This window comes from Protopterus annectens, chromosome 9.part0, assembly GCF_019279795.1.
Source record: "Protopterus annectens isolate FY-2018-M chromosome 9.part0, PAN1.0, whole genome shotgun sequence".
Lineage (NCBI taxonomy): Eukaryota > Metazoa > Chordata > Ceratodontiformes > Protopteridae > Protopterus > Protopterus annectens.
In genome coordinates, this window is record NC_056743.1 from 1276760728 (window position 1) to 1276785918 (window position 25191).

Sequence of the window (25191 nt, forward strand, 5' to 3'; positions counted from 1 at the left end):
GTCTTTTTTCTACTTTCTTAATGTCAGTTATTTGCTACTGACTCAGGTCCTCTCCCACCCAACTCATCATTTACAGTTTCACCTCCTTCAACTCCCTCCTGAGGGCTAGTACTCTCCTCACAACCTACTGGATGCTCAACATTGTCACTTTTTTTAAACCGTACCTCTCATTTTTCTGTTCTATCTTCTTTTTCTATTCCATTCTTTTACTTTTGCAATCTGTCATCTTCCCAATTTACTATTCCATGTTCACAAATAAGATATTACATTTTTACAAATCACTACTCTATCTTCACATATATGTCATTTAATGTTTAGCCCATACTTTGTGTACCCCTATTTTATCTTTATGTATGCAGCCAGTACCCCAAAACTAGGAAAATGATCATTCTTCCTTTTCCTCAGATAAAAATTTATTTTCTCTCTTGAGAGTGGAGGACATGGGAGGGAGTAAATACAAAAGACACTGGGAGTGTAGGTCTTTACAGAGTGCCTGCAAACTACAGACACACTTCTGTCTCTTAGCTGACATTGACAAATCTTTTCTACAAAAGACAAAGAATGCTCCCCAGAGGAGGCACATATCTGAATAAAAGTAGGCAACTGGTAGCAGCAAATACAATACTGATAAAATACCAAAGACAGCAAAGATGCTGCATTCAGACCAACAGCAGGACAGTCTGAGGATCCTGTTCTCATACGTCTACTTATATACCCTTACACCCATGGGCCATGTTCATACGCCAGACGTATAGTGCAGCAGGAAGGTTTTGGCACTGTTACACCTGCTGAATATCAGGTTACCTCAGGCAAGATAACCTATCAGTACTGGAATACTGTAACAGTGATCTACGAAGGACATCTGTAAGGTCTTGCCTGGCTCTAAGGCACAGAGGAATGCAGGTGTGATGAAGACTGGGGCTTGATATAGCAGTCCTGCAACTGGAGGAGCAAGGTAGTAAGGGTGTAGGAGCATGGCCTGTTTGTCTCTCCTTGGGGAGAGGAGAGTTGTGGGCACTCAAAAGCACAATGGAGGTGTGATTTCTTTCGTGGAGACAAGGTAAATCCATTTTCAGCTGTACTTCAAGGTTGGGGAGTACAGCTGGTTTGTAGCCATGTCTCCTGTGGAAATGAAGGGCGACCAGCACTGAAAGCCCATTGCACTTCTCACTGAGCATCAGTAGAGATGTACGGCCATACAAGACAAATCCTTGAACCATCCTTGATGGCAATCAAAATGGTGACTCCACTCAGCACACATGGTGATGAGGGAATGAGTGGGCCAAATGGCTGTAGGGGGTAACTTATGACTGACAGGCTGTGGAAGCAAACAGCACAAAAAAAAAAGTTTTTATGCAAGGGGTCATATTCCATCCTGTACTCTATGATCACGTCATCCAAAAGTACAGTTTTGTACCTACCATAAATGTAGATGTTAGAGTGTTCACACTGCTGCAGTCATCACACTTGGGTTATCCTGCCGTCAGGCGGTCCCGCAGTTGGCCAGAGTTCCAAAGTCTTGGTCTGGCGTCGGCTGCTGTCGCTTCTTCCCTGATGTCAGTGCGCCAGGGGTATATAAGATGCATCCGATGCCATTTTCTTCAGTTTTTCTTGCCCCAGATGTCAGGTGCCCCCAAGTGGGTAGGCAATACATATTGCTAATCAAAAATATACATATAAAATAAAAACAATACTTCAGTTACCAGCAAATACACCCCAAAGGTTGTATAGGATAAAAGGGTATAGATAAGTCCAGCTAGGTCAGAGGGGATGGAGGGAGGGTAACCTGGACTGCAGCAGTGTGAACACTCGAACATCTACATTTATGGTAGGTACAAAACAGTACTATGTTCATTGTGTTACACTGCTGCAGTCATCACACTTGGGTTGAATCCCAAAGCTAAGTTTGGGTGGCTGGTCTATAAAGACTTAGGATTGGCTAAGAGGCCCTGCAGAACTGCAGTGGCAAATCCTGCTCTGGATTTAGAGTAAGGAGGCAGGTGGTAATGCTTGGTGAAGGTGTGCACTGAACTCCAAGTTGCAGCCTCCAAAATTTCCTTGGTAGGTACTCCTCTGAGAAAGGCTGTTGATGTGGCTGTTGCCCTGGTGGAATGACGCCTAATGTTATTAGGGACTGATTTTCCATGTTGTGTGTAGCATTACCGAATAGTGTCCTATCAATTTGGATACAGTCTGCTTTGAGATAGCCTTGCCTTGTGATCCTGCAGCATATGCTACAAACAGTTGATCAGTTTTCCTGAAAGCTTTTGTTTTGTCCAAGTAGAAGCATAGCTGCCTGTGTATGTCCAAAGAATGCAGAAGTTTCTCCACTTTATTTCGGGGGTTTGCATAAAAAGTAGGCAAATGATGGTTTGGTTAACAGCCACACTAGATACCACCTTTGGCATGAAGGTAGGGTTTGTCCTTAAAGATACCCTATCCTGATGAAAAATTATAAAAGGTTCCACTGCCATCAATGCCTGCAGCTCTGAGACTCTTCATGCTGAAGTTACTGCCAGGAGCAGAGCTGTTTTCCATGATAAAAATTCTAGATTGGCTGCATTGGCTGGCTCAAAAGGTGGTAGGGTCAGTTTTTCGAAAACGAAACTGAGGTCCCAAGTTGGTATTGGTGCTCTCCAGGGCGGTGTTATGTTTTTAGCCCCTCTGAGGTACTGCTTTAGCAAGGGATGAGAGAATAAAGGAGGATCCGTGTTGTAATGTGCAGAAATCGCAGAGGCGTGAATCTTAATTGATGAAAAGGATAGGCCTCTGTCCAGCATCTCAGTTAAGTATTGTAAAATCTGAGGAATATTTGGAACAAGAGGGTCAAGGCTGTGAGCCTGGTTCCAGGCGCAGAATCTCTTCCATTTTTCTGAGTAAGCTTTCCTGGTGCTAGGCCTTCTGGTCTCCAAAATGACATCCATAACAGCTTTAGAGAGAGGTGTTGCCTGTTTGACTAAAGTATCTGCCATGCAGCCAGGTTTAGGGTTTTGAGCTGACCGTGCAGGATCTGATTGTTTTGTTGAGTCAGAAAGTGTGGAATTTGGGGCAAAATCCATGGTGGGCCCTGAGCCAAGTTCCTTATGACAGGGTACCAGTGCTGGTGTGGCCAGTCTGGAGCAATCAGGATCATCTGTGGTTTTTCTTGTCTGGCTTTTAGGAGTACCTTTGAAAGTAGAGGCAGTGATGGGAAGGCATAGACTTTTAGGTTTTTAAAGCTGAACAGAAGAGCATCCACTTTCCATGCTTGTTTGTGATAAGCCTTTGTGCAGAATTTTTGTAGTTGGCAATTCAGAGGGGAGGCAAAAAGATCTACGTCTGGGCATCCCATTTTTGTGTTATCATGCTGAAGATTTGTGGGTTCAATTTCCATTCGTGAGGGTCCATGATATTTCTGCTTAGGTCGTCTGCCAGAGTATTTTTCTTTCCTGGCAGGAACTGTTCTTGCAGGTGAACTTGGTACATTAGAGCTGTGTTCCACAAGGTCGTGGCTTGCCTGCACAGGGGATAAGAGTGAGTGCCCCCTTGTTTGTTTATGTACCACATTACTGTGGCGTTGTCTGTCTTTAGTAATAGTTGTCCTGGGTGAAGAAGGTCCTTGAAAGCTGTTAGGGCATTTTGAACAGCCAACATCTCTTTTTGATTGATGTGAAGATGCATCTGGTCTGTGGTCCACTTGCCCTGAATGCATGTTCCTGCCATGTGTGCTCCCCAGGCATAATCCAAAGCATCTGTTGTTAGAGTTTGCCTGGCTGTGGGTTGGGTAAAAGGCTGACCCTTGTTTAGGTGACATGCATGTGCCCACCATCGAAACTTCTGTTGTAGGCAGGGAATTATTGGAATTACTGCTTCTAGACTGTGAGAATGTTGAGTCCAAACACTTTTTAGGTACCATTGTAATTTCCTCATATGCAGTCTGGCATATGTATTTATGGCATTAGTAGTATGCAGGATGCCATGAATCCCAGGGCCTGCAGATGAGGCAGTCGTCCAGGTATGGATATATTTGAATTCCTTTTTGTCTGTAAAATGTAATTACTGGTGCCAGGCACTTTGTGAAGACCCTGGGCGCAGTAGATAAGCCAAAGGGCAGTGCAGAGAATTGGTAGTGAATTGTACCAGCTTTGAATCAGAGGTATATTCTGCAATTTTGCCTGATAGGGACATGCAGGTATGCCTCTGAGGTCCAGAGTAACAAGCCAAGCCTTCTTGCCCAGCATGGGTAGAAGCTGCTGTAATGTCAACATTTTGAATTTTGGAATATCCAGGTAAGTATTCAGAATTGAAAGGTCCAGTATAGGCCTCCAGGCTTTGTCCTTTCTGGGGACCAGGAAGAGTCTTGAGTAAAATCCTTGTCCTTGTTCCTGTTGTGGTACTTTTTGTATAGCTCTCATGTCCATGAGGGCTGAAATTTGTTTTTGTGCCTCTGCCCATTGATTTTGTGGCAGGTATGGCATTCCTTTTAGCTTTGGTAAAGTATGGAAGTGGAATCTGTAACCCTGAGACGCAACATTCAGGACCCATTTGTCTTGGGTGATTGTTTGCCAGTTTTGAGAAAAAAGTGCTAGTTTTCCCCCTAAGGGGGCTTCCAGAAGGGACGTGCTTGGCGTACGCAAGGGAAAATCATTGTGACTGTTTCCTGTAAGGTTGAGACTTGTCCTCACCTCTTTTGGGGTTGAGGTGCCCCCACTGTCGTCATCTGTTTGAGCCTTGGGGTTGAGATCTGCCTCTTGGGCATCTGTATCTGCCTCTCTGTGGCCTGTCTGACACTGGAAAGGACCAATTTGTGTTGGCCAATTTCTGCCAAACCGAGGTAGCTGTACCTGTAAGAAATCCTTGACTGTTTGCAAAGATTTAGCTTTATCCTCCATTTTCTTTAACACCTCTTCTGCCTTAACACCAAACAAGGTATCATGTTGTAAAGGAGCATCCAATAACTTTGCCTTAACATGTTTAGGTAAACTCTGTTCTTTTAACCAAGCATGTCTTCGAATAACAGAACCTGTAACTGTGGCTCTACAAGAGGCCTCTAAAGAATCAAAACCACATTGCAGAGTATGTTTTCCCACCTGTTCAACTGCATGCAATAAATCCTGCATTTCTTTACAATCAGGAGCGTCTGAGCTAGCAAGCATTTTCTGTTTTAACTGAGCCATTAAATATTGTTGGTACTTAAGCATGCAAAACTGGCAATTTAAAGCTCTTACTGCTAAAGTTGCAGACGTGTATACTTTCTTCCCCATCTATCCAAAGCTCTGGAATCTCGGTCAGAGGGTACTGGATTTTTTGCAATGGAAGCCTTAACCCCTTTTGAACCCTGCGAAATAGTTTCTGGATCAGCAGAAGGGTTTTTGTAAAGAAACTTGTGAGAGTCTGAGAGTCAGGGACTCTATAGTACCTATCTGGCTTGGCTGGAGCAGGGGGCAAAGAGTCGGGAGATAAGCTGGATTCAGACAACACATCATCCACAATGTCTAGTACAGGTGGAATAGCCAGGGGCCTGTGCTGAGGCAATAACAGGAAATCCCTGAGCCTTTTCTTGGATTCTGAGTATTCCTGACTTTTCCAATGGAAATGTTCCCTCATGGTATGTAAAGTTTCCACAAAACAGTAATCCTCAGGAGGAGAGGCTGAAGGGATAGATTCCTCAGCATCAGAGTCCTCATAGGGGGGGTAAAGAGTATCCCTGGTCTGAAGAGGAATCAGAGGAAATGGAAACCTGATCAGAAGAGTCATAGTCTGTATCCTGCCTAGGCCTTTTCTCAGGAGGGGGATGGGAACCCCTGATTAGAGTAATGAGGTCTTCGGCCATTTTAAGCATCTGTTTCTTAGGCATGGAGGACTGTCCAGGAGAATACTGTACTTGTTTCTTTGTCTTTAATGGTAACTTTGACTTGGCTGTTGATTTAATGGTAAGTTGTGAAGGTCTGAAAACACCCTCAGAAGCCAGTGCCGGTCAGCAGCTCTGGCCCCATCTGAGGGATTATTTTCCGTAGGCCCAATACCTTGAGTTTCCAGAGGCCTAGTTGTCTCCACGTGGGAGTCGGAGGCAGCCTGTGGCTCTGAGGTAGTGGGTGTCAGGGGCTGCGAAAACACCTCAGTGAGAACCGGTGACTGGCCTAGAAGAGGTTTTGTCAGTTTTGGACCTCGGATGCCTGTCTTTATCCTTGTCTTTGCGTTTCTTCGGAATTGCGGTCGTCAGGTGATCCGACGGCATAGTGTAATAGAACCTTCAGCCAAAGTAATGCAAAGCAAAATCAAAACGTCTTTTTATAGTGCGTTTGTTAAATCTAGCACAAAACCAACAACTAGTGACATTGTGATCAGGGCCTAGGCATGGAATACAGTAAGAGTGGAAGTCCTTATGAGGTATTTGCTTCCCACAAGAAATACAATTATTAACTTTTTCTGACATCGGTCTGAGGCAAGAAAAAAGTTTCCCCAATGGGGTAATTAGCTTTATTGAAGACTTCAGATCTGAAATTCAACTTCGAAAATCTTAGTAGTCAGTCGGCCGACCGGCACTTGCGAACTGCTTCTGCTTCAGGCACCGCGCGGCAAGAAAGACTGAAGAAATGGCATCGGATGCATCTTATATACCCCTAGCGCACTGACGTCAGGGAAGAAGCGACAGCAACCAACGCCGTACCAAGACTTTGGAACTCTGGCCAACTGCGGGACCGCCTGACAGCAGGATAACCCAAGTGTGATGACTGCAGCAGTGTAACACGATGAACATCAGGACCTTTTGTCTGCATTATTTCATACTCACGTGTTAGCTACATTCTTCTGATTTACACTCCCCACACTGTGCTGTCCCAGTGGGCCCCCGATAATGACTATTCTGTCTTTACAAACAAGCTGCGTTACTTCACTATGTACCACAAATATCGTATCATCCCAGTGGGCCTCTGAGCTGCATTATCCTGTGTTTGCATGCAATATGTGACATAACAGGACCTTCTGGAGAAATAGTTGTGTGTCACACACTACCCCTTCTCTGGAACAGGTATCCCCATCCATGTGAAGCACATTATCTTCCCTTACTGAATTAAAGTGCAACTTGGACAACTGAATGGGGACAGGAAATTCATCCCTGGTTTGGCACACGTGTTTTTAATAGACACAAGCAGCCTGTAAATGGTTCATCTCCCAAGCCTCTGCTTACACTTATCAAGGGTACTAGAACTTGGCAGAGATTTGGAATGCATGGCTAGGCTTAGAGAGGTCAGTAACCTAGTACACACCTATTAAACTATATGTACTAAATTAATCCGACAAACGTACTAAATTGACAAAGAAAAACAAAAGGAGACTGTGATGTACTTGGCATAATACCATTAAAATATCGTTTAATAAACACGTTCGTCTTCAATAGTAACAGACTTTGTCAGATAAAAACTTAAACAAAAATCCTTTTATACAAATCTTAAAATCACATGACCAAATTAGAAACTCAAACTTTTAAAGAACTAAGTGCAACTTAATCATGACACACACACAAATTTTAAAAGGCAAACTCAGCAACATAAAATCTTGCACCATGTGTCACAAGATGTTGTGCAACTAAAAACTCATCAGAAGACAAAAAATATATGCTTGAGTAAGTATTGTAAAGTGCTAGAATTCATGGATAAATTATTATGCAAAATTACTAACAGACAATCACCATCATCCTATCTTACAAGTGACTTCAATTTCAGCAGACATGTGATGGACCAAATGTCATTCAGCCCTGGTTAACTCGTGGCATTCAAGCACAATTGTGAGATAAATTCCTTCTTTTCCAAAAGCAAAGACCATGCCCTTCTCCCCTTGGATTCAGAACTACTCACTCCAATACTGCAAATTTAAACGAGTAGTTATGTACTCACCATAACGTTCAATGTATGTAGTCTATCTTGCCTTACATTCTTACTTACCTCTGGTTCGTAGATGGACTTCGGCTCCGACTCGTCCATACTCTAGCTCCAAGTCTTCAATTGGCTCAGGGCTAAGAGGTATCCCATCATGCAACAGGCCCATTCCCCAGATCTTGTTTGCTGCAAGCGCGCACACACACATACTGAGAACAACCCCAACCAAAAGGACCACTGACATCTAGAGCCTATACCTCCAGGTCCTCAAGGAGGGGCGAGATGGACTACATACATCGAACATTACGGTGAGTACATAACGTCTTGATGTTATGTAGTCCAATCTCGCCTTCATTCTTACCCTTGGGACAGCGTCCCTAGCACCTTGACCTTGGGTGGCTCAGTGAAAAATACTCTTGAGCATTGTGGAACCAAAGGAAGATCTGCCTCTAGAGACCAGATCTAATTTGTAGTGACTAATAAAAGCATGAGGCAAAGCCCATGTTGCTGCAGCACAAATATCATCCATAGACATCCTAGCCTGAAATGCAGTAGAGGTAGCCACAGATTGTGTAGAATGAACCTTCACTTTAAAGGGTAATTATTTGCCATTGGAACCATAAATACTGATATGCAATTGGAGATCCAGCTCGACAAGGTAACTTTAGAAACAGGAACCCAAAGTCTAGCGTCTGAAAACCAGACAAATAGTTGATATGATTTCCTGAAATCTTTTGTCCTATGTAAACAGAAACGCAACTGTCTATGAACGTCTATCTGCTGAAACTTAAATTCTGCCTTGTTAGAAAATTCAGGAAGAAACACAGGCAACTCAACTGACTGGTTGATACTGACAACAGAAGCAACCTTTGGAATAAAAGAAGGATTGGTTCTTAAGGAGACCCTGTCTTTGTGAAACACCAAATAAGGTGGCTTAATCGATAAAGCTTGGAGCTCAGAGACCCGCCAAGCTGAAGTTATGGCTACCAAAAATACTGTCTTCCATGACAAGAATTTTAGGTCACACGTAGCTGAGGGCTCAAAGGGAGAAGAGGTGAGCTTCTGTAAAACAAAACTGAGGTCTCATGGCATTACTGGATCAAAGACTGGAGGTCGGAGTAACATGGTCTCTTTCAGAAAGGCCCTACAAAGCCTATGAGCCATAAGGTTGGGCTCATTAGCAACGTGAAAGGTAGAAATCGCTGCTAATTGCACTTTAATGGTTGCTGCAGCTGATCTCAGACTGAACAGTTGAGAAAGAAATTCGAATACTGCTGAAATAGGAGATGTATAAGGATCGATATGTCTTTCACGGGCCCAAATGAAGAATCTCTCCCACTTACTGGAATAAATCTTTCTGGTAGAAGGCTTGTGGAAGAAGACAAAATTTGGACCACGTCCGGGGAAAAATCATAAAGCCTGACCAGGGATGGAACTGGAGCAGCCAAGCTGTCAACTTGAGGATCTGGATAGAGGGATGGAACTGTCCTGACATACGAGTCAGCAGATCTGGATCTGGGTCTAGAATCCAGGGATCATCCATTAGATAGGATTGAAGGAAGGGAAACCAAATCTGATGAGGCCAGTGTGGGGCAATCAGGATCATTTTGCTTCCCAAAGACTGTGCATTCTGAATGACATTTGATATCAGAGGAAATGGTGGAAAGGCATAGAGAAAACCGGAGGGCCAATCGTGAACAAGAGCGTCCCTGGGTATCTCCCCCTACGGGGGGATAAGGGTGAAGTGGCTGTTGCATTTGGCATTGAGGCGGCTGGCAAATAGATAGCAGCAAGGCTGACCCCATCTGCAGAACATCCTCTCTGCAACATATTTGTTCAGGGATCACTCATGAGGCATTAGGATAGCTGTGCTCAGCCTGTCGGCAATCACGTTGGACTTCCCCCGGTATATGCGTTGCAACTAGAAAGCGTTGGGTAGACACCGCCCACTGCCAAACTCAAAGTGCCTCTCTGCAAAGGAGGTATAATTTGGTTCCTCCCTGCTTGTTCAGATACCATACCAGTGACGTTGTCTGAGTGGATTGCAATTGTCCCTAGAGGGAGAAAGTTATGAAGTGCTTGTAACGCTAATAGCACTGCTCTCATCTCCAAGACATTGATATGCAAATGGGTCTCGTGATCCTGCCACATGCCTTGGACTGTTCTGCCGAGATAATGCCCCCCCCCCACTCGATCTGGGAGGCACCCATGGTCACCGTGGCAACTGGAGAAGATGGGACAAAAAACTTGCCCACGTTGAGATTGCTGTCCTGAAGCCACCAGCGTAGATCCTGCTTGCATGTGTCCGTAATCAGAATAGAATGGGAGAGTGTAAGATGTTGTAGTGACCATTGGGTGAAAAGCAGGCACTGAAGAACCCTAATGTGTAGTCTGGCAAGGGGAACTAGCATGATCGTGGCAGCCATGATCCCTAATAACTTGAGAACCACCTTTGCCTTGATCTTCCTCAATGGTAGTAAGTTGCAGACCTACTGTTGTAGAGTCTGAATTCTCTCTTCTGGTAAGATGACCCTCATGAGCACTGTATCTAGTTCGGCACCAATAAAAGTGACATGCTGCGAGGGCAACAAGGCAGACTTTTCCCAATTTAGAGTAATTCCTAACCTTTGGCACAGTGTAATGGTGGAGTCCCTGGTCTGTAACAACTAGATACCTGGTGGTGGCAACAAAGGAGCCAGTCGTCCAGGTACGGAAACACCTGGAATCCCTGACGTCTCAAGTGAGCCGTTACCACTGCCATGCATTTGGTGAACACCCTGGGGGCTGTGGTGAGACCAAAGGGCAGGGTGCAAAACTGAAAATGACTGGCTCCCAGCCGGAAGTGTAGAGGACTTCTCAATGCCCTGTCCATCTTGATATGGTGGTAAGCATCTTTGACGTCAATGGAGCACATCCACACATCTTTCCGTAAGGTGACCATGCGGAACTTGGACTTTTGTACATGTAGATTCAATCCGCTGAGATCCAAGATGGGTCTCAGGACCCCTCTTTTCTTTTCGGCACCAAAAATAATCTGGAGTAAGTCCCTAATCCTACTTGGTCTGTGGGGACAGGCTGGATGGCTCTCTATGAAAGCAACTTTTTTATTTCTAAAGTTGCAGAATCCCTTTGACCGGGTGGAACGTCTGGAATTCTCTTGGTTGGCGGGGGAGAAGAAGAGAAGGGAATATGATAACCTCTGGAAATTATCTTTAAAACCCACTCGTCTTGGGTGACGTCTTGCCAGGCTTCTGGGAATAAAGAAAAGCGACCCCCAACCAGCTCCAGAGATGCACAGTTGGGGCTCCTTTCAGGAGCATTGGTAGGGAGAACCGCGAAAGGAATTACGGTCCCCCTGGTTATGTGGGCCTCCTCGGCCTCTAGGGCGGCATCTACCTGAATTTCCACCCCCTCCCCCTGCCTCTGGAGGGGGAATCACTTTGTGTGTCCTGAAAAAACCTCTGCGACTTCCTGAACCACATTTTCCCACCATTCTGGCCTTTGGGGTAAGGTCTAAAAGGCATGGAAAAATGGACTCCCACGGCAGACAGGGTTTTTCCTTCCTGCTCACACCTACTGAGTGTCCTTCCCCTTGGTTCCAAATAACAATGAACCGTCAAATGGGGCGTTGGTGAATGCAGACTTGAAGGCCTCCACGAAGTTACACAGGCACATCCAGGAGTGTCTACTAAGAGTGACTCCGGAACCCACTGCCCTGCTCACTCCGTCAGCTGCGTATGAGATCAGCCTCATGGAGGAATTGGTAGGGGAATTTAGGGTAGACATCTGTGCATTGACCTTCTGTGCCATGACATCAGAAACGTTACCCTGTAGAGAATCTCCTAGCTCTTTTAGGAGATCTCTCTGGAGCCTTGTAAAATGCGTCAAGTAGTTCAGCAACCGCAGAGTAAAGGCCGCTGAGGTAAACACAGGCTTCGCATACCTGTCCATGGCCCAGGACTGCTTGTTAGGCGGATGGACGAAGTTTCAACAAGTTCCTTCTTGGTGGCTGATGCCACCACCATGGCATCTACTGAACGCCTTTTGTCAGATATTCCTGGTCTGTGGGAGCGGACAAAAACTTATTGGGTCTCCTAGGGACCGGTTCACAGTGTCAGGAGTTTCCCCACACCTTTCGCCAGATGAGATCTAGTAGCTCATCGAAAGGGGGAGACAACCAAGAGGCGGAAGGTTGAGACCCAAAAGCCTTCAGGAACACAGATTCCTCATCAGAAGGGGATTTGGAGGGCCAGCCACCCCTCTGCTTCAAGATCTCTAGGATATCTTAAAAAGAGACATCTTCAGAAGACGACTTGGGGACACCCTTCTGACTCCTCGAGGTCGGTGTCAGATATGAGAGACTCATCTGGGGAGTCTACGTGTTTCCTCTTACACCATCGCTTTCTGGCAGGCTCCTCAGGCAAAAACTCTGGGGAGACATCAGAAAGTTGGGGACCACTCATGGAGGTATCCTGAGGCCTTGGGTCTCCGCTGTCCATGGATAGAGGGTGATCTGAAACTAACACCGGTGCCAGAGGGGGCAGAGAGTCTGTGTTGTAGGATGCAGCTGACGACCTGGCCAGCACGCTCCTCAACCTCGAAGGCTGACCCCCCCCCCCGGCTCCGAAGGTAGACTAACAGTAGAGGATATGGTAGTAGCCCTCGGCGCTGAGGAGATGAGGTCCGAAGCAGATGTCGGGTCCACCCGAGCCCAAGCACCGAAAGGAAGGCTCAGAACCGATGAAGATCGATCTGAGCCCTCCCCCTCGAGTCTGACCGGGGAACTGTGGATCCCCGACCCTGTGGACGAAACAAACGGGGTCGGAGCAGAAATCTGAACCAAGAGGCCAGGCAAAGCTACTGGAACCGACCTAACAGCACCCGACGGAACTGACAACTCTAGCTCCAAGGGCCGAGAAAGGCTCTGAGGAGGAACAACAAACTATGAAGGGGCCATGGTCTCCGGAGCCAAATGGGTCGGAGTCAAAATCAATTTGGCCAGCACTGATGACTGAAGCAGTTTCTTCACCACTCTATCAACATCCTCATTGGAAAAGGACCTCGAGGACCTGGAGGATATAGTTGGAGATCTGGATCTCCCTACAGAGGGAGACTGGCGTGAAGGAGAACCCGGTCGAACAACTGGAGACCGGCTCCAAACCAAAATATCCGTGACCGGCTCCGAAAGGCTGGGAGCCGATACAGTCAACACAAGACATTCGGTCGGCACCGAAGCCAATGGAGCTGAAGAAGAAAAGCTGTTCTAGCAACTTTCTCTGGCGGCTCCGAAAAAACAGACAGAGCCGGGCAGTGCTTCTTAGCAGTCTTTTTGTGCTTTTTAGCTGGAGAGGATATGGTACTGGAAGACTTAGCCAAGTCTTCCTCGAAGGAGTGTTTAAGCAGTCCTTTCAGGATGAGCTTGTTCTTCCTCTCCTGTAGCATGCAGGGAATGACAAAACAGGCAGGACTCTTGGAGGTGAATAGCTCCCAAGCAGTACATGCACACAGAGTGCCCATCAGTCAAAGACATTTTATTGTTGCATTCAATACACTTCTTAAAGCCCGAAGGCCTGTGTTCCTTAGACGTACTATATAAGGAGTACACACACACACACACACACACACACACACACACACACACACACACACACACACACACACAAGCTGCAAAACCACACGTACCCATAAAAACCTAACTAAACTCCACGCGGGAATCTAGAGCCTCTGACTAAAAACGGCCTAGCAACAGACGGGAACAAAAACTACAGGGAGGACTAGGTCCTCTAATTTAAACGGGCCTAGCCCGGGGGAAATAAAGGCATAACACCACTATCAGATGACAAAAACACTAAATAAGTTACAAGTAACAGAAACACAACTCAGAGAGACCACATGGAAAACAATGGGGAGGACTAGGTCCTCTAACAAACGGGCCTAGCCCAGGGAAAGAAAGGGAGTGGACGGGATACCAAAAAACTGCCGATGAAAAAGGCCACACAACTAGCCAGAGAGAGACACGCAAACAGTAGATATGAAAATAGCTTTTTAGATCAACAAATATCCAAAACTTTAGGAAAAAAGTACACGTAGCCACGCCCAAAAGCGATACCACATCTGAGCGTAACAAGCGGCAAACGAGATCTGGAGAATGGGCCTGTTGCATGATGGGATACCTCTTAACCACAAGCCAATTGAAGACTTTGAGCTAGAGTATGGCTGAGTCAGAGCAGAGGTTTGGCTCCAAACCAGGGGTAAGAATGAAGGCGAGACTGGACTACATAATATCTGATGTTCTGGATGTTCATTAATATGTTTAAAACAGTGCATTTCTAGCTTTATGTTTTCTGATCACATAGTAATACTCATGTTCTCTCTTTTTAATTTACGTTCGGTCTTACCAGTGTAAAAACCCAAACCCAAACATTTCTGGCATGGTGCTACATAAACAATCCCTGCAGAGCTACAATCACATCTACCCTTTATCTTAAAAATAAGACCCTTAATACAAGTTTTACCCATATGTATGAACTTGCAGTAATGACAAGAGCCACATTTAGAAACCTTAGTGGCTCTGACAAGGATAGTGTTCAACTATAGTTTCAAAAAAAGTTGTATTTGGCCAGGGCTGAATGAAATTTCATCCATCACATGTCTGCTGACATTAAAGTCACTTGTAAGATAGGATGATGGTGAATGTCTATTACTAATTTTACATAATAATTTAACAATGAACTTACTAAAGCATATTTTTTCAGTTCTGATGACTTTTTAGTTGCACAACATCTTGTGACATAAGGAGCAAGACTTTATGATGCTGAGTTTGAGTTTTAAAATGAGAGTGTGTGTGTGTGTGTGTGTGTGTGTGTGTGTGTGTGTGTGTCATAGTTATATTGCCCATAGTTCTTTAAAAGTTTGGATTTCTAATTTGCTAATGTGATTTTAGATTTGCATAAAAAGATTTTTGTTTGATAAAGTTTTATCTAATGAAGTCTTACTAGTGAAGACAAAAAAAAAAACAAGTTATGTTATTGTGGTCTTTCGGCTTTTCTCGGTTAGGGGTCGCCACAGCGGAACTCCGGTCCGCTAATGATTGGCAGTAGATTTTCACCAACGCCGAAGTGCTAGCTCGACGTCCAACCTTCAACAAAGGCACGCCCATTTACGCATGTCTTTCTAATGCCAACCAAACGCAGGGAGGACATGCAGACTCCACACAGAAGGCACCCCCTCGCACTCCAGCCGAGAATCGAACTTGAGAACCTTTTGCTGTGAGGCAACAACGCTACCGCTGCACCACTGCGGCATAAAGTTATGTACTTCACCATAATGTTCCATGTTTGTAGGCCATCTCACCCTTCATTCTTACATATGGGTTAGGAGCCGATCCTCAGCTCTGACTCGGCCGATTACAAAGCTCAAGGTCTCTTAGTTGGCTCGTGGCAAGGTAGGTATCCCGTAGGGCACTAGTAAGAATCCCCAGATCCTAGTTGCTGCTGGCTCACGGGAATACACTCCTAAGAACCGTGGAACCAAAGGAGGCTCTACCCCTTGAGGTCAAATCCAATTTGTAATGAGTAATAAAGGTATGAGGGGTAGCCCAAGTTGCTGCTGCACAAATACAGTAAATTGGAACTCTGGCTTGAAAGGCAGCAGATGTGGATAGGGATCTTGTTGAATGAGCCTTTATTTTAAAAGGAAGGTTCTTTCCACTGGAAGAGTACATAAAAGAGATACAGTTGGAAAACCAATTAGATAGAGTTACTCTAGAGACTGGCAGACCTATCCTAGTTTCAGAAAAGGATACAAACAATTGGTCTGATTTTCTAAGTTCCTTAGTTCTATGTAGGCAGAACCATAACTGTCTGTGAACATCAAGTTGATGAAATTTATATTATGCACTGTTTGAATGATTAGGAAAAAATACAGACAGCTCGATAGCTTGGTTCAAATTAGACTGAGCAAACTGGGGATGAAGGAAGGGTTTGTACGAAGGGAAACTCTGTCTCTATGAAAAATCAAGTAAGGAGGTTTGACTGACAGTGCTTGCAACTCTGACACCCTTCTAGCGGATGTAATAGCTACTTGAAAAATGGTCTTCCAAGTCAGAAACGTCAGTTTACACGCATGGGCAGATTCAGAAGGCGGGGAAGTAAGTTTGGACAGAACGAAATTTAGATCCCAAGGAGATACAGGTTCCTGAAAGGGAGGTCTCAGCAAGGTAGTGCCTTTAAGTAAAATTTTACACAATCTGTGATGAGCCATCAGATTAGGCTCATGTTGTCCCAAATGAAAACTGGATATCGCTGCCAGTTGAACTTTAATTGTATCAGCAGCTGATGCCTAATGGAAAAGTTTGGTTAGGAATTCTAACACCAAGGAAATGGATGCTGTGTAAGGATCTACATTTTTCTCTTTTGCCCAGATAGAAAATCTTCTCCATTTGCTAGCGTATAACTTCCTCGTGGAAGGTTTGTGGGAAGACGTGAGGATATGGGTCACTGCAGGTGAAAAATCATGAAACCTGACTAGGCATGGAAGTGGAGCAGCCACACTGCAAGTTAAGGGTGCGGAGGCAGGGGTGAAGGGAACCTGATGTGTGTCAAGAGGTCTGGAACTGGGTCCAGAGTCCATGGATAGTCTAGGAGATGAGGCCTGAGAAAGGGGAACCAAATCTGACGAGGCCAGTAAGGAGTGATCAGAATAATTTTGCTTCCCAAGGACTTTGCTTTCTGGATCACTTTCGATATGAGCGGAAAGGGGGGAAATGCATAAAGATGTCCCAGACACCAATTGTGAACAAGTGCGTCTCTCTGCGACTCCCGCGGAGGGAGGATAAGGGAGAAGTAGCGGCAGCATTTGGCGTTGATTGGACTGGCAAACAGATCGCAGCAAGGCTGTCTCCATTTGTGGAAAATCTCTTCGCTACTTTCTGATTCAGAGACCACTCGTGCAGCATCAAGATTGCCCTGCTGAGCTTGTCAGCTATCACAAGGGTTGTCCCCGGGATTTGCGTTGCTACTAGAAAGTGCTGGGAAGATATCCCCACTGTCATACATGAAGAGTCTCTCACCAAATGGGGTAAAGATCTGGTTCCTCCTTGCTTGTTTAGATACCATACCACTGACAAATTGTCCGACTGGATTGCCATCGTCCCTGGAGGAAGAAAGTCATAAGTGCTTGCAATGCTAGTAGCACTGTTCTCATCTCTAGGACACTGACATGCAAGTGAGCCTCGTGATCTTGCCATGTGCCTTGGGCAGTCCTGCCTAGATAATGCCCCCCCCCCCAATCTGGGAGGCATCCGTGGTCACAGTAGCAACGGGTTGGCGAGGAAGAAAGGAAGGATGTTCCTGTCGTCAGTTGATCAGGCTGAATACACCAACGAAGGTCCTTTTTGCAAGATTGTGTTGAGAATATGATGAGACCACTGGGAAAAAGTAGCCATTGAAGAATTTGCATATGAAATCTGGCTAGTGGAACTAGAGTTATGATAGAAGCCATGGTCCCTAAAAGTTTCAGCACTGTCTTGGCCTTGACTTTTTGTTGAGGAAGTAAGCTGTATATTTGTTGTCTGAGATTTTGAATTCTGTCTGCAGGAAGACGAGCCATCATGGCGACTGTGTCTATTTCTACGCCTATAAAAGTCACAAATTGAGAGGGTGACAAAGACAGACTTTTCCCAGTTTATCGTAATTCCTAGTTGGGTGCAGAGCTGGATGGTTGAATCCCTGGCTTGTAGGAGTTGGTCCCTGGTGGTGGTGGTCAGAGCCAGTCGTCCAGGTACAGAAACATTTAGAATCTACGCCGTGTCAAGTGAGATGTCACTACCGCCATGCATTTGGTGAACACCTTGGGAGCTGTGGTGAGACCAAAGGGCAGAGCACGAAATTGGTAATGACTGGCTCCCAGCCGGAAGCGTACAAGACTCCTCGATGCTCTGTCCATTTTGATGTGGTAGTACGCATCATGGAGGTCTTACGGAGCACATCCAATTGTCTTTCCCTAATAGAAGGGTATAGACTGCGGGGTTACCATTCGGAACCTGGACTTCTTTACTGATTCATTTAGTTTGCTGAGGTCCAAAATGGGCCTCTAGTCCCCTGTTCATTTTGGCACTAAAGAATCAGGAGTAAGTTCTGAATCCAATCTCATCTGCGGGGACGGTTTGGATAACTCTCTTTGAAAGCAACTTTTGAACTTCTATGGTTGCTTGATCCCTGTGATGGGATGGAACACCTGGGATCTTCTTGGGGGGGGTGGGGTGGAAGAAAGAAGGGTATGGAGTTATCCTCTGGTGATTATTCTTTGTACTCCAACATACTTCTGCACGCCAAAAAGTTTTAGTAAAATAAGTAAAGCTTTCGGGTTAACCACCCTTCATCAGTACATAGCTCCAAATGGGTCTCATATACAATTATATACGGATTAGAATTGAAACACACGATTCAGCCAGCCTAACAAACACAACTATCAATCACATATTTAAATTACTACATTTAAAAGAACTGTTTGCGATGTCTATTTAAAACACATATACATACATTCTATAAATACTTATATTAATATGCATTTATCTACACACAAACATTTTTTACTTTTAACCAATTTACAAAAGAAAATCTAAAAAATGCATATTCTATCAAAAATTCTTTTTGACAGTAAATAAAATAAATGAAATAATGTGTGCATATATTCATTCAGATACATACATATATAAATATATATAAAATTGTATAAAAACATCTAGATGTTATCCCTTTGCCTCTTCATTAACACAGGTTTTAAACTAACTGCAGTGTTCAAACCTGGTGCAACTTCTGCTTCTAGCCTAATGACCCATTCGTACTCTTTTAATTCTAACATTGTTATATCACCTCCCCTCGTACCTAAATTTATTACACATATTACCCTAAATTTGAAAACGTGGCCCTCATTTTCTATAATATGCTTACTCAGTGCATTAGTTTGTATCTCCCTTCTAATTTCTGACTTATGTTCTACAATACGCTCTTTTAGCTTTCTAGTTGTTTTACCAACATAGAATGCTGAACAATTCATGCAAGTTGCTAGGTATACTACTCCAGAGGTATTACAGTTAGCTGAGCATTTAAAGTTATACCTTTGCTTAGTAATGGGGTGCTCAAAATTATTTGACAAATCATAAATATCCACACAACATGTACAGTTGTAGCACTTCTGAGTTATACTTTTATGTTGGTGTTCTATCCTTTCTTCCTTGAAATCTTTATAACATAACAAGCTACGGCTAATTTTTTGTCTGATTTATATACTTGGTATGAGTCTAACATTGAGAAGACTTTCATGTTTGTAACACTAGACATAGTCTCACTTTTTACAGTAATTCCAAATGAATATGGATTAGATGCGATAAGATGCTTTCTTATTACAAAAACAGGCATGCAAGCGAGAGAGAGAGAAAATATCTGTGCACTACTGGATATGTGTTAACTAAAATTTTTTTTTATTTGATAGAAAGCTATATCTTCAGCTAACTGGGGTGGCAATGGGCACCCCAGTGGTGAATACATATGCGAATTTAGTGTTGTATCAATGGGAAAAGCAGTTTGTTCTGAGTGATTATAACAGTCTTAACACTAAGGTGAAGTTCTACAAAAGATTTGTAGACTACTGTTTTTTCATTTGGGATGGTACCTGTGATGAATTGAAGAGTTATATTGATTATCTGAATGCAACAACAAAATTTTTGAATTTTAAAATGACATTTTCACCAGACAGCATAGTGTTTATGGATATTTGTCTTTATATGAAAGCTAATACAATAGAATCAATGATTTATAAGAAAGAAGTGAATGCCAATAGGTACATCAGAAAAAATAGCATGCATGCTCCGCACACATTTAAAGGGGTGTTAAAAGCACAGCTAATAAGGGCTAGCAAACTAAATACAGAGGAACATAATTTTAGTTCTCAAGCAGGAGAGATGATACACGATTTCATAGGAATTGGTTTTTCTCCTCAATATATAAATGTCATATATGAAGAGGTAAGGGCTGGAAGAACTGATGAATATAAACCGATATTTAGTCAAGGTACGAGACAATTAGCAAGGGTGTTTGATAAAAAAGAAGACGTAATTAGATACACTACTACTTAATGCCTACACAAGAGATGTATGAAGCATTAGAGAGAGAAACTGGCTTATACTATTAGCTATGCCAGAAATCAAGGAATTGATAGGAACAAAACCTAGATTTTCTTTTAGGAATCTAGAAAATTTAAAACAAAAATTATGTTATAAAGATTTCAAGAAAGAAAGAATAGAACACCAACATAAAAGTATAACTCAGAAGTGCTACAACTGTACTTGTGTGGATATTTATGATTTGTCAAATAATTTTGAGCACCCCATTACTAAGCAAAGGTATAACTTTAAATGCTTGGCTAACTGTAATACCTCTCGAATAGTATACCTAGCAACTTGCATGAATTGTTCAGCATTCTATGTTGGTAAAACAACTAGAAAGCTAAAAGAGCGTATTATAGAACACAAGTCAAAGATTAGAAGGGAGATACCAACTAATGCACTGAGTAAGCATATTATAGAAAATGAGGGCCACGTTTTCAAATTTAGGGTAATATGTGCAATAAATTTAGGTACGAGGGGAGGTGATATTAACAATGTTAGAATTAAAAGAGTACGAATGGGTCATTAGGCTAGAAGCAGAAGTTGCACCAGGTTTGAACACTGCAGTTAGTTTAAAACCTGTGTTAAGAGGCAAAGGGATAACATCTAGATGTTTTTATACATTTTTTTATATATTTATATATGTATGTATCTGAATGAATATATGCACACATCATTTCATTTATTTCATTTACTTTCAAAAAGAATTTTTGATAGAATATGCATTTCTTAGATTTTCTTTTGTAAATTGGTTAAAAGTAAAGAATGTTTGGGTGTAGATAAATGCATTTTAATATAAGTATTTACAGAATGTATATATATGTGTTTTAAATAGACATTGCAAACAGTTCTTTTAAATGTAGTAATTTAAATATGTGATTGATAGTTGTGTTTGTTAGGCTGGCTGAATCATGTGTTTCAATTCTAATCCCTACATAATTGTAGATGAGACACATTTGGAGCTATGTACTGATGAAGAGTGGTTAACCCGAAAGCTTTACTTATTTTATTAAAACTTTTTGGCGTGCAGAAGTGTGTTGGAGTATTTTGAACAAGAATTGCCAGGATTTTTTTGATTATTCTTTGTACCCACTTGTCTTGGGTGATGTTGAGCCAGGCTTCTGGATACAAAGATAAGCAACCCGTGACTGGCTCCAGAGAAGTGCAGCCATGCCCCACATCAGCAGCGCTGATTGGGACGGCCACAAAAGGAATCTCAGCCACCCTGGTTTAGCGGACCCCCTGCCTCTAGAGTGATGTATACCATTAGCTCCACCTCCACTGCCTCTGAAGGAGGAATCACCCTGAGCGTCTGGGAAAAATCTCTGGGATTTTACAACCACATTTTTCCGCCTCTCTGACCATTGGGGTATGGTCTAGATTCCTGTTCACACCTGGTGAGTGCATCTTTTACCTTTGGTCCAAACAAAGAGGAACCGTCGTAGGGGGCATTGGTAAAAGAAGATTTGAAGGGCTCCGCAGAATTACATAAGCGCATCCAGGAGTGTCTCCTAAGGGAAACCCATGAACCCGCTACCCTACTAGCTCCACCTGCTGCACAGGAGATCAGCCTCATGGAGAAGTTAACAATGGAGTTTAAGGTGGACAAATGAGCAGTAATTTTCTCAGGGACTCCTTCAGCTGATGTACCTTAGAGACTATCCCCTAGTTCCTTTAGGAGATCTCTTTGAAGCCAAGTAAAATACGAGAGGTAATTCAGCGATATGAGAGTAAAAGCCACTGAAAAGAAGATACGCTTCCCGTACCTATCCATCATTCAAGACTCCTTGTTCAGTGGATGGACAGATGTACAAGTCTCCGCTAGTTGCTTCTTTGTGGCTGCCGCCACCACAATGGCATCTACAGGCACACATTTGGTCAAGAACTCTTTCTCTTAGGAGGCTGAGAGAAATCTGATGGGTCTTCTGGGGACTGGTTCCATGGCATCAGGAGTTTCCAACACCTTTCAACTAACTAAGACCAGGAGCTCATCAAAAGGTGGAGACACCCAAGAATCTGAAGGATGACACCCAAGAAGCTGAAGGATGAGACCAGAAAGCCTTCAGGTACACTGACTCCTCATCAGAAGGGGTGAGAGTGGGCTAGCCGCCTCTCTGCTTTAGTGAAGGAAAGAAAAGGTATAGAACTATATTCAAAAGCCTTTGTGGTGTATTTGCTTTTAGTTGAAGGCAAATTTTATATGTTCTAAAGTGCATTTATAGTTATATATACATATTTTTTTACTCCCCATTTGGGGGGCACCTGACATCTGGGGCAAGAAAAACTGATTAAAATGGCATCAGCTGCATGTTTTATACCCCTGACGACCTGACGTCATGGAAGAGGAGACAGCAATCGACGCAGGGCCCAAGACTTTGTTATTCAGGCCGACTGAAGGCAACCTGCCAGCAGATTACCCAACTGTAATGACTGCAACAGTGAAACACGAAGAACATCAAAAACGGGCCTAGAACGGCCAACAAGTTCTCAGCAATAACTATGGAAAATTTATCAACACACTATTATTTACTAACTATGAAGAACTATTACCAAAACTATGTAAACTAAGCTATCTTATAAGCAGAAATATCAATAAGCACTACAATAGTAATGAAAAATATGCAACTTGGCCATGGCCAAACAAGAAGCACTTCTGAACTCGTAGACGTGACAAACGAGATATGGGAATTCTTACTAGAGCACTACGGGATACCTACCTTGCCATAAGCCAACTAAGAAACTTTGAATTTTGTAAGTGGCCGAGTCAGAGCCGAGAATCAGCTCCGAATCCATATGTAAGAATGAAGGCGAGATAGGACTACAAAACATGACTTATTAAACAGTATTTTAACAATATAAAGCTAAGTGTATCACATTCTCCTTTTAACTATCTGTACTACTTACAACAGCTTCCACACCAAGACAATGCCCTTCCAAGCAGGCTTGTTTTTAATACCATTACATTTTCAAATGCAGGTTGCGTCATTTCACACAGCCAAAAAAAAAAAACAAAGACAATACCATCCCAACAAGCTCCTGTCTTTAAAGAAGGGGTGTAGTACTTGCCCTGCATAGCAAAAGTAAATAATCCTCCCATAAAAGAAATATACAAAATGGAACCAAAAATCTAAACCTACTGTAACTCAAGTATTGAATATTGTAGAAATGAAAGAACTGAAGACAGGAAGTTTACTTAAAGGAAGGAGCAAATTTCACAGAAAAAAAAAATGAAATTTGTAGGAATAATACAGGCAGAATTATGTTCAGGAAGAGTGTAATTTAAGAATAGAAATTGTTAGATATTATGAATATAAGGCTGAAATTAATTATGTTGTAAATATGCTAAAAGAAAAAGCTTGCTTAAATGCAGAAACAGAGTTTAGTAATATGTGATCAGCAACCATACTAAATGACCCTGGCTTGGAAAATAAGGAACCTGTTGAATGGACATTTTTCCCATACAGACTTAAAAAAAGGATGCATGCAAGACCAAAAATGCAAAATCTGCTTTTAAAGAATGGACAACAACAATGTGGCAATGTGTTTCCTCAAAAATATGTTTTTCTGCATGGAAAACAGGACATGTTTTACCAGCAATGGCACAAGAACAGATGTTCTTATACAAATATCTAAACAGAATACAGGATGTTCACACTGTCAGAAAAGCTGGTCTCATAAAATTCAGCAAAAATGTGACAAGACATTGTTAAACAAGGAAGCTGAAAAATAATATCATTAAGTCAGCAGTTTGCGTCAGCATCTGCAACAATTAGTATGGTTTCTACAGGATGAGCAATTCTCCAAAATAGAATACCAAGAGGACTAAAATTGTATATAAAGAGCTGTATGAATCCAGTTATGTTAGGGGTATGGTAGGGACACATTTGTCATGAGGTAAATGTTATATCTGTCACATCATCTGTACTATATGAGAAGTAAAGTTGGAACAGTACTTTAAGCTGCAACGTTAGTCCGTACTTTTATTATAACAAGTTATTTGTTACTGCTCTAAGTTGATGCTGCAAAGTACATTCTCTCATCAAGTTTCCGTATGAAACAGACTGTAAATGCAAATATAACCAGACTTTGAATTTTAGCAGAATCCAGCCAGCAAGACTGAGTGTCTTAAGAAGACTTAAAATCCATCAGAGCAAGCAGAGCCATATAATTTTTCAGAAATGTTACATTAATAGAACACAAACACCACAAGTACACTCATGTTACTATAAAAAAGACAATGAATCAAGATGTTAAAAAAATAACCCAAGGGATCCTTCAGTCTACAACATTCCAACATTGCATGCAGCACAACACTTGTGAGCAACATAAAGCAAGAAGAACTGAGATACTCACAACAATGATGAGCCTAACAAGCTGAGTGTAGGTGCGCTCGCCTCCTTTCCGAGTGATGATGTCCCACTTCTCTGGGGTGCAAACAATTATCTGAGTGGCGTTAATCTCCTCCTTGCAAAGTTGGTGGTCTCCTGTCAACTCTCCCACAATAATCCCATAGCTTGCCAAACGCTAGACACAAAAAAAATAAATAAAAAGCAGTCACCTTATCTCAGACAAAAAAAAAAAAAGGATTGTGCTGAGGAACAGACACATATACAGACTAATTTTTGAACCAGTGAAAAATAAAATGTTTTGCAAGACTGCAGCCTCCGCATCAGAACCTGGTGAATAAAACACCTGCAAAAAGAAATTTTATTCATTTGTATTTTGCTTTTATTAATTGTGTTTGTATGTCAAACTCGCTTCTCAGCAGAGGCCTGGGAAAAAAATCTTCTCCTATTACCTGAACATGACCACATGCAACTCAGTTGCCATATGAAAACTAAAAAGCAGCAGTTATTCCATTCTGATCCTTACATGTCAAATGACTACGTACTATATGATCTCTTGGTTTTTATAGCAGCATTAACCAAGGATATATACAATGGGCAAAACAAAGTACACATGCTGGCAATAAATGTAGTAAGTCAATATGCATAGTAGTTTCATGAAGAACTAGCTAAACTAATGTGAAGTGAAGGCAGAGAACGCACACACACCATACACATATATAAAATGGTCGTGTTGGTGCAGAGTTTAATGTCTTCTCACAGCAAGAGGCTCTCCGGTTCAATACTACACTAGGGTGCATTCCGTGTAGAGTCTGCAGCTTGT

General features: G+C 42.8%; 1 protein-coding gene across 2 annotated transcripts in view; it reads right to left on the minus strand.

Annotated features, from left to right (window-relative positions):
* Positions 1–25191, minus strand: part of SNRNP200 (small nuclear ribonucleoprotein U5 subunit 200) — a 1344735-nt gene that overhangs the window by 976373 nt on the left and 343171 nt on the right. For both annotated transcript variants that reach the window (XM_044084204.1, XM_044084205.1), the window contains one exon: positions 24376–24546. In XM_044084204.1, the coding sequence (XP_043940139.1) occupies positions 24376–24546 (171 nt within the window). The remainder of the gene's footprint in view (positions 1–24375; positions 24547–25191) is intronic.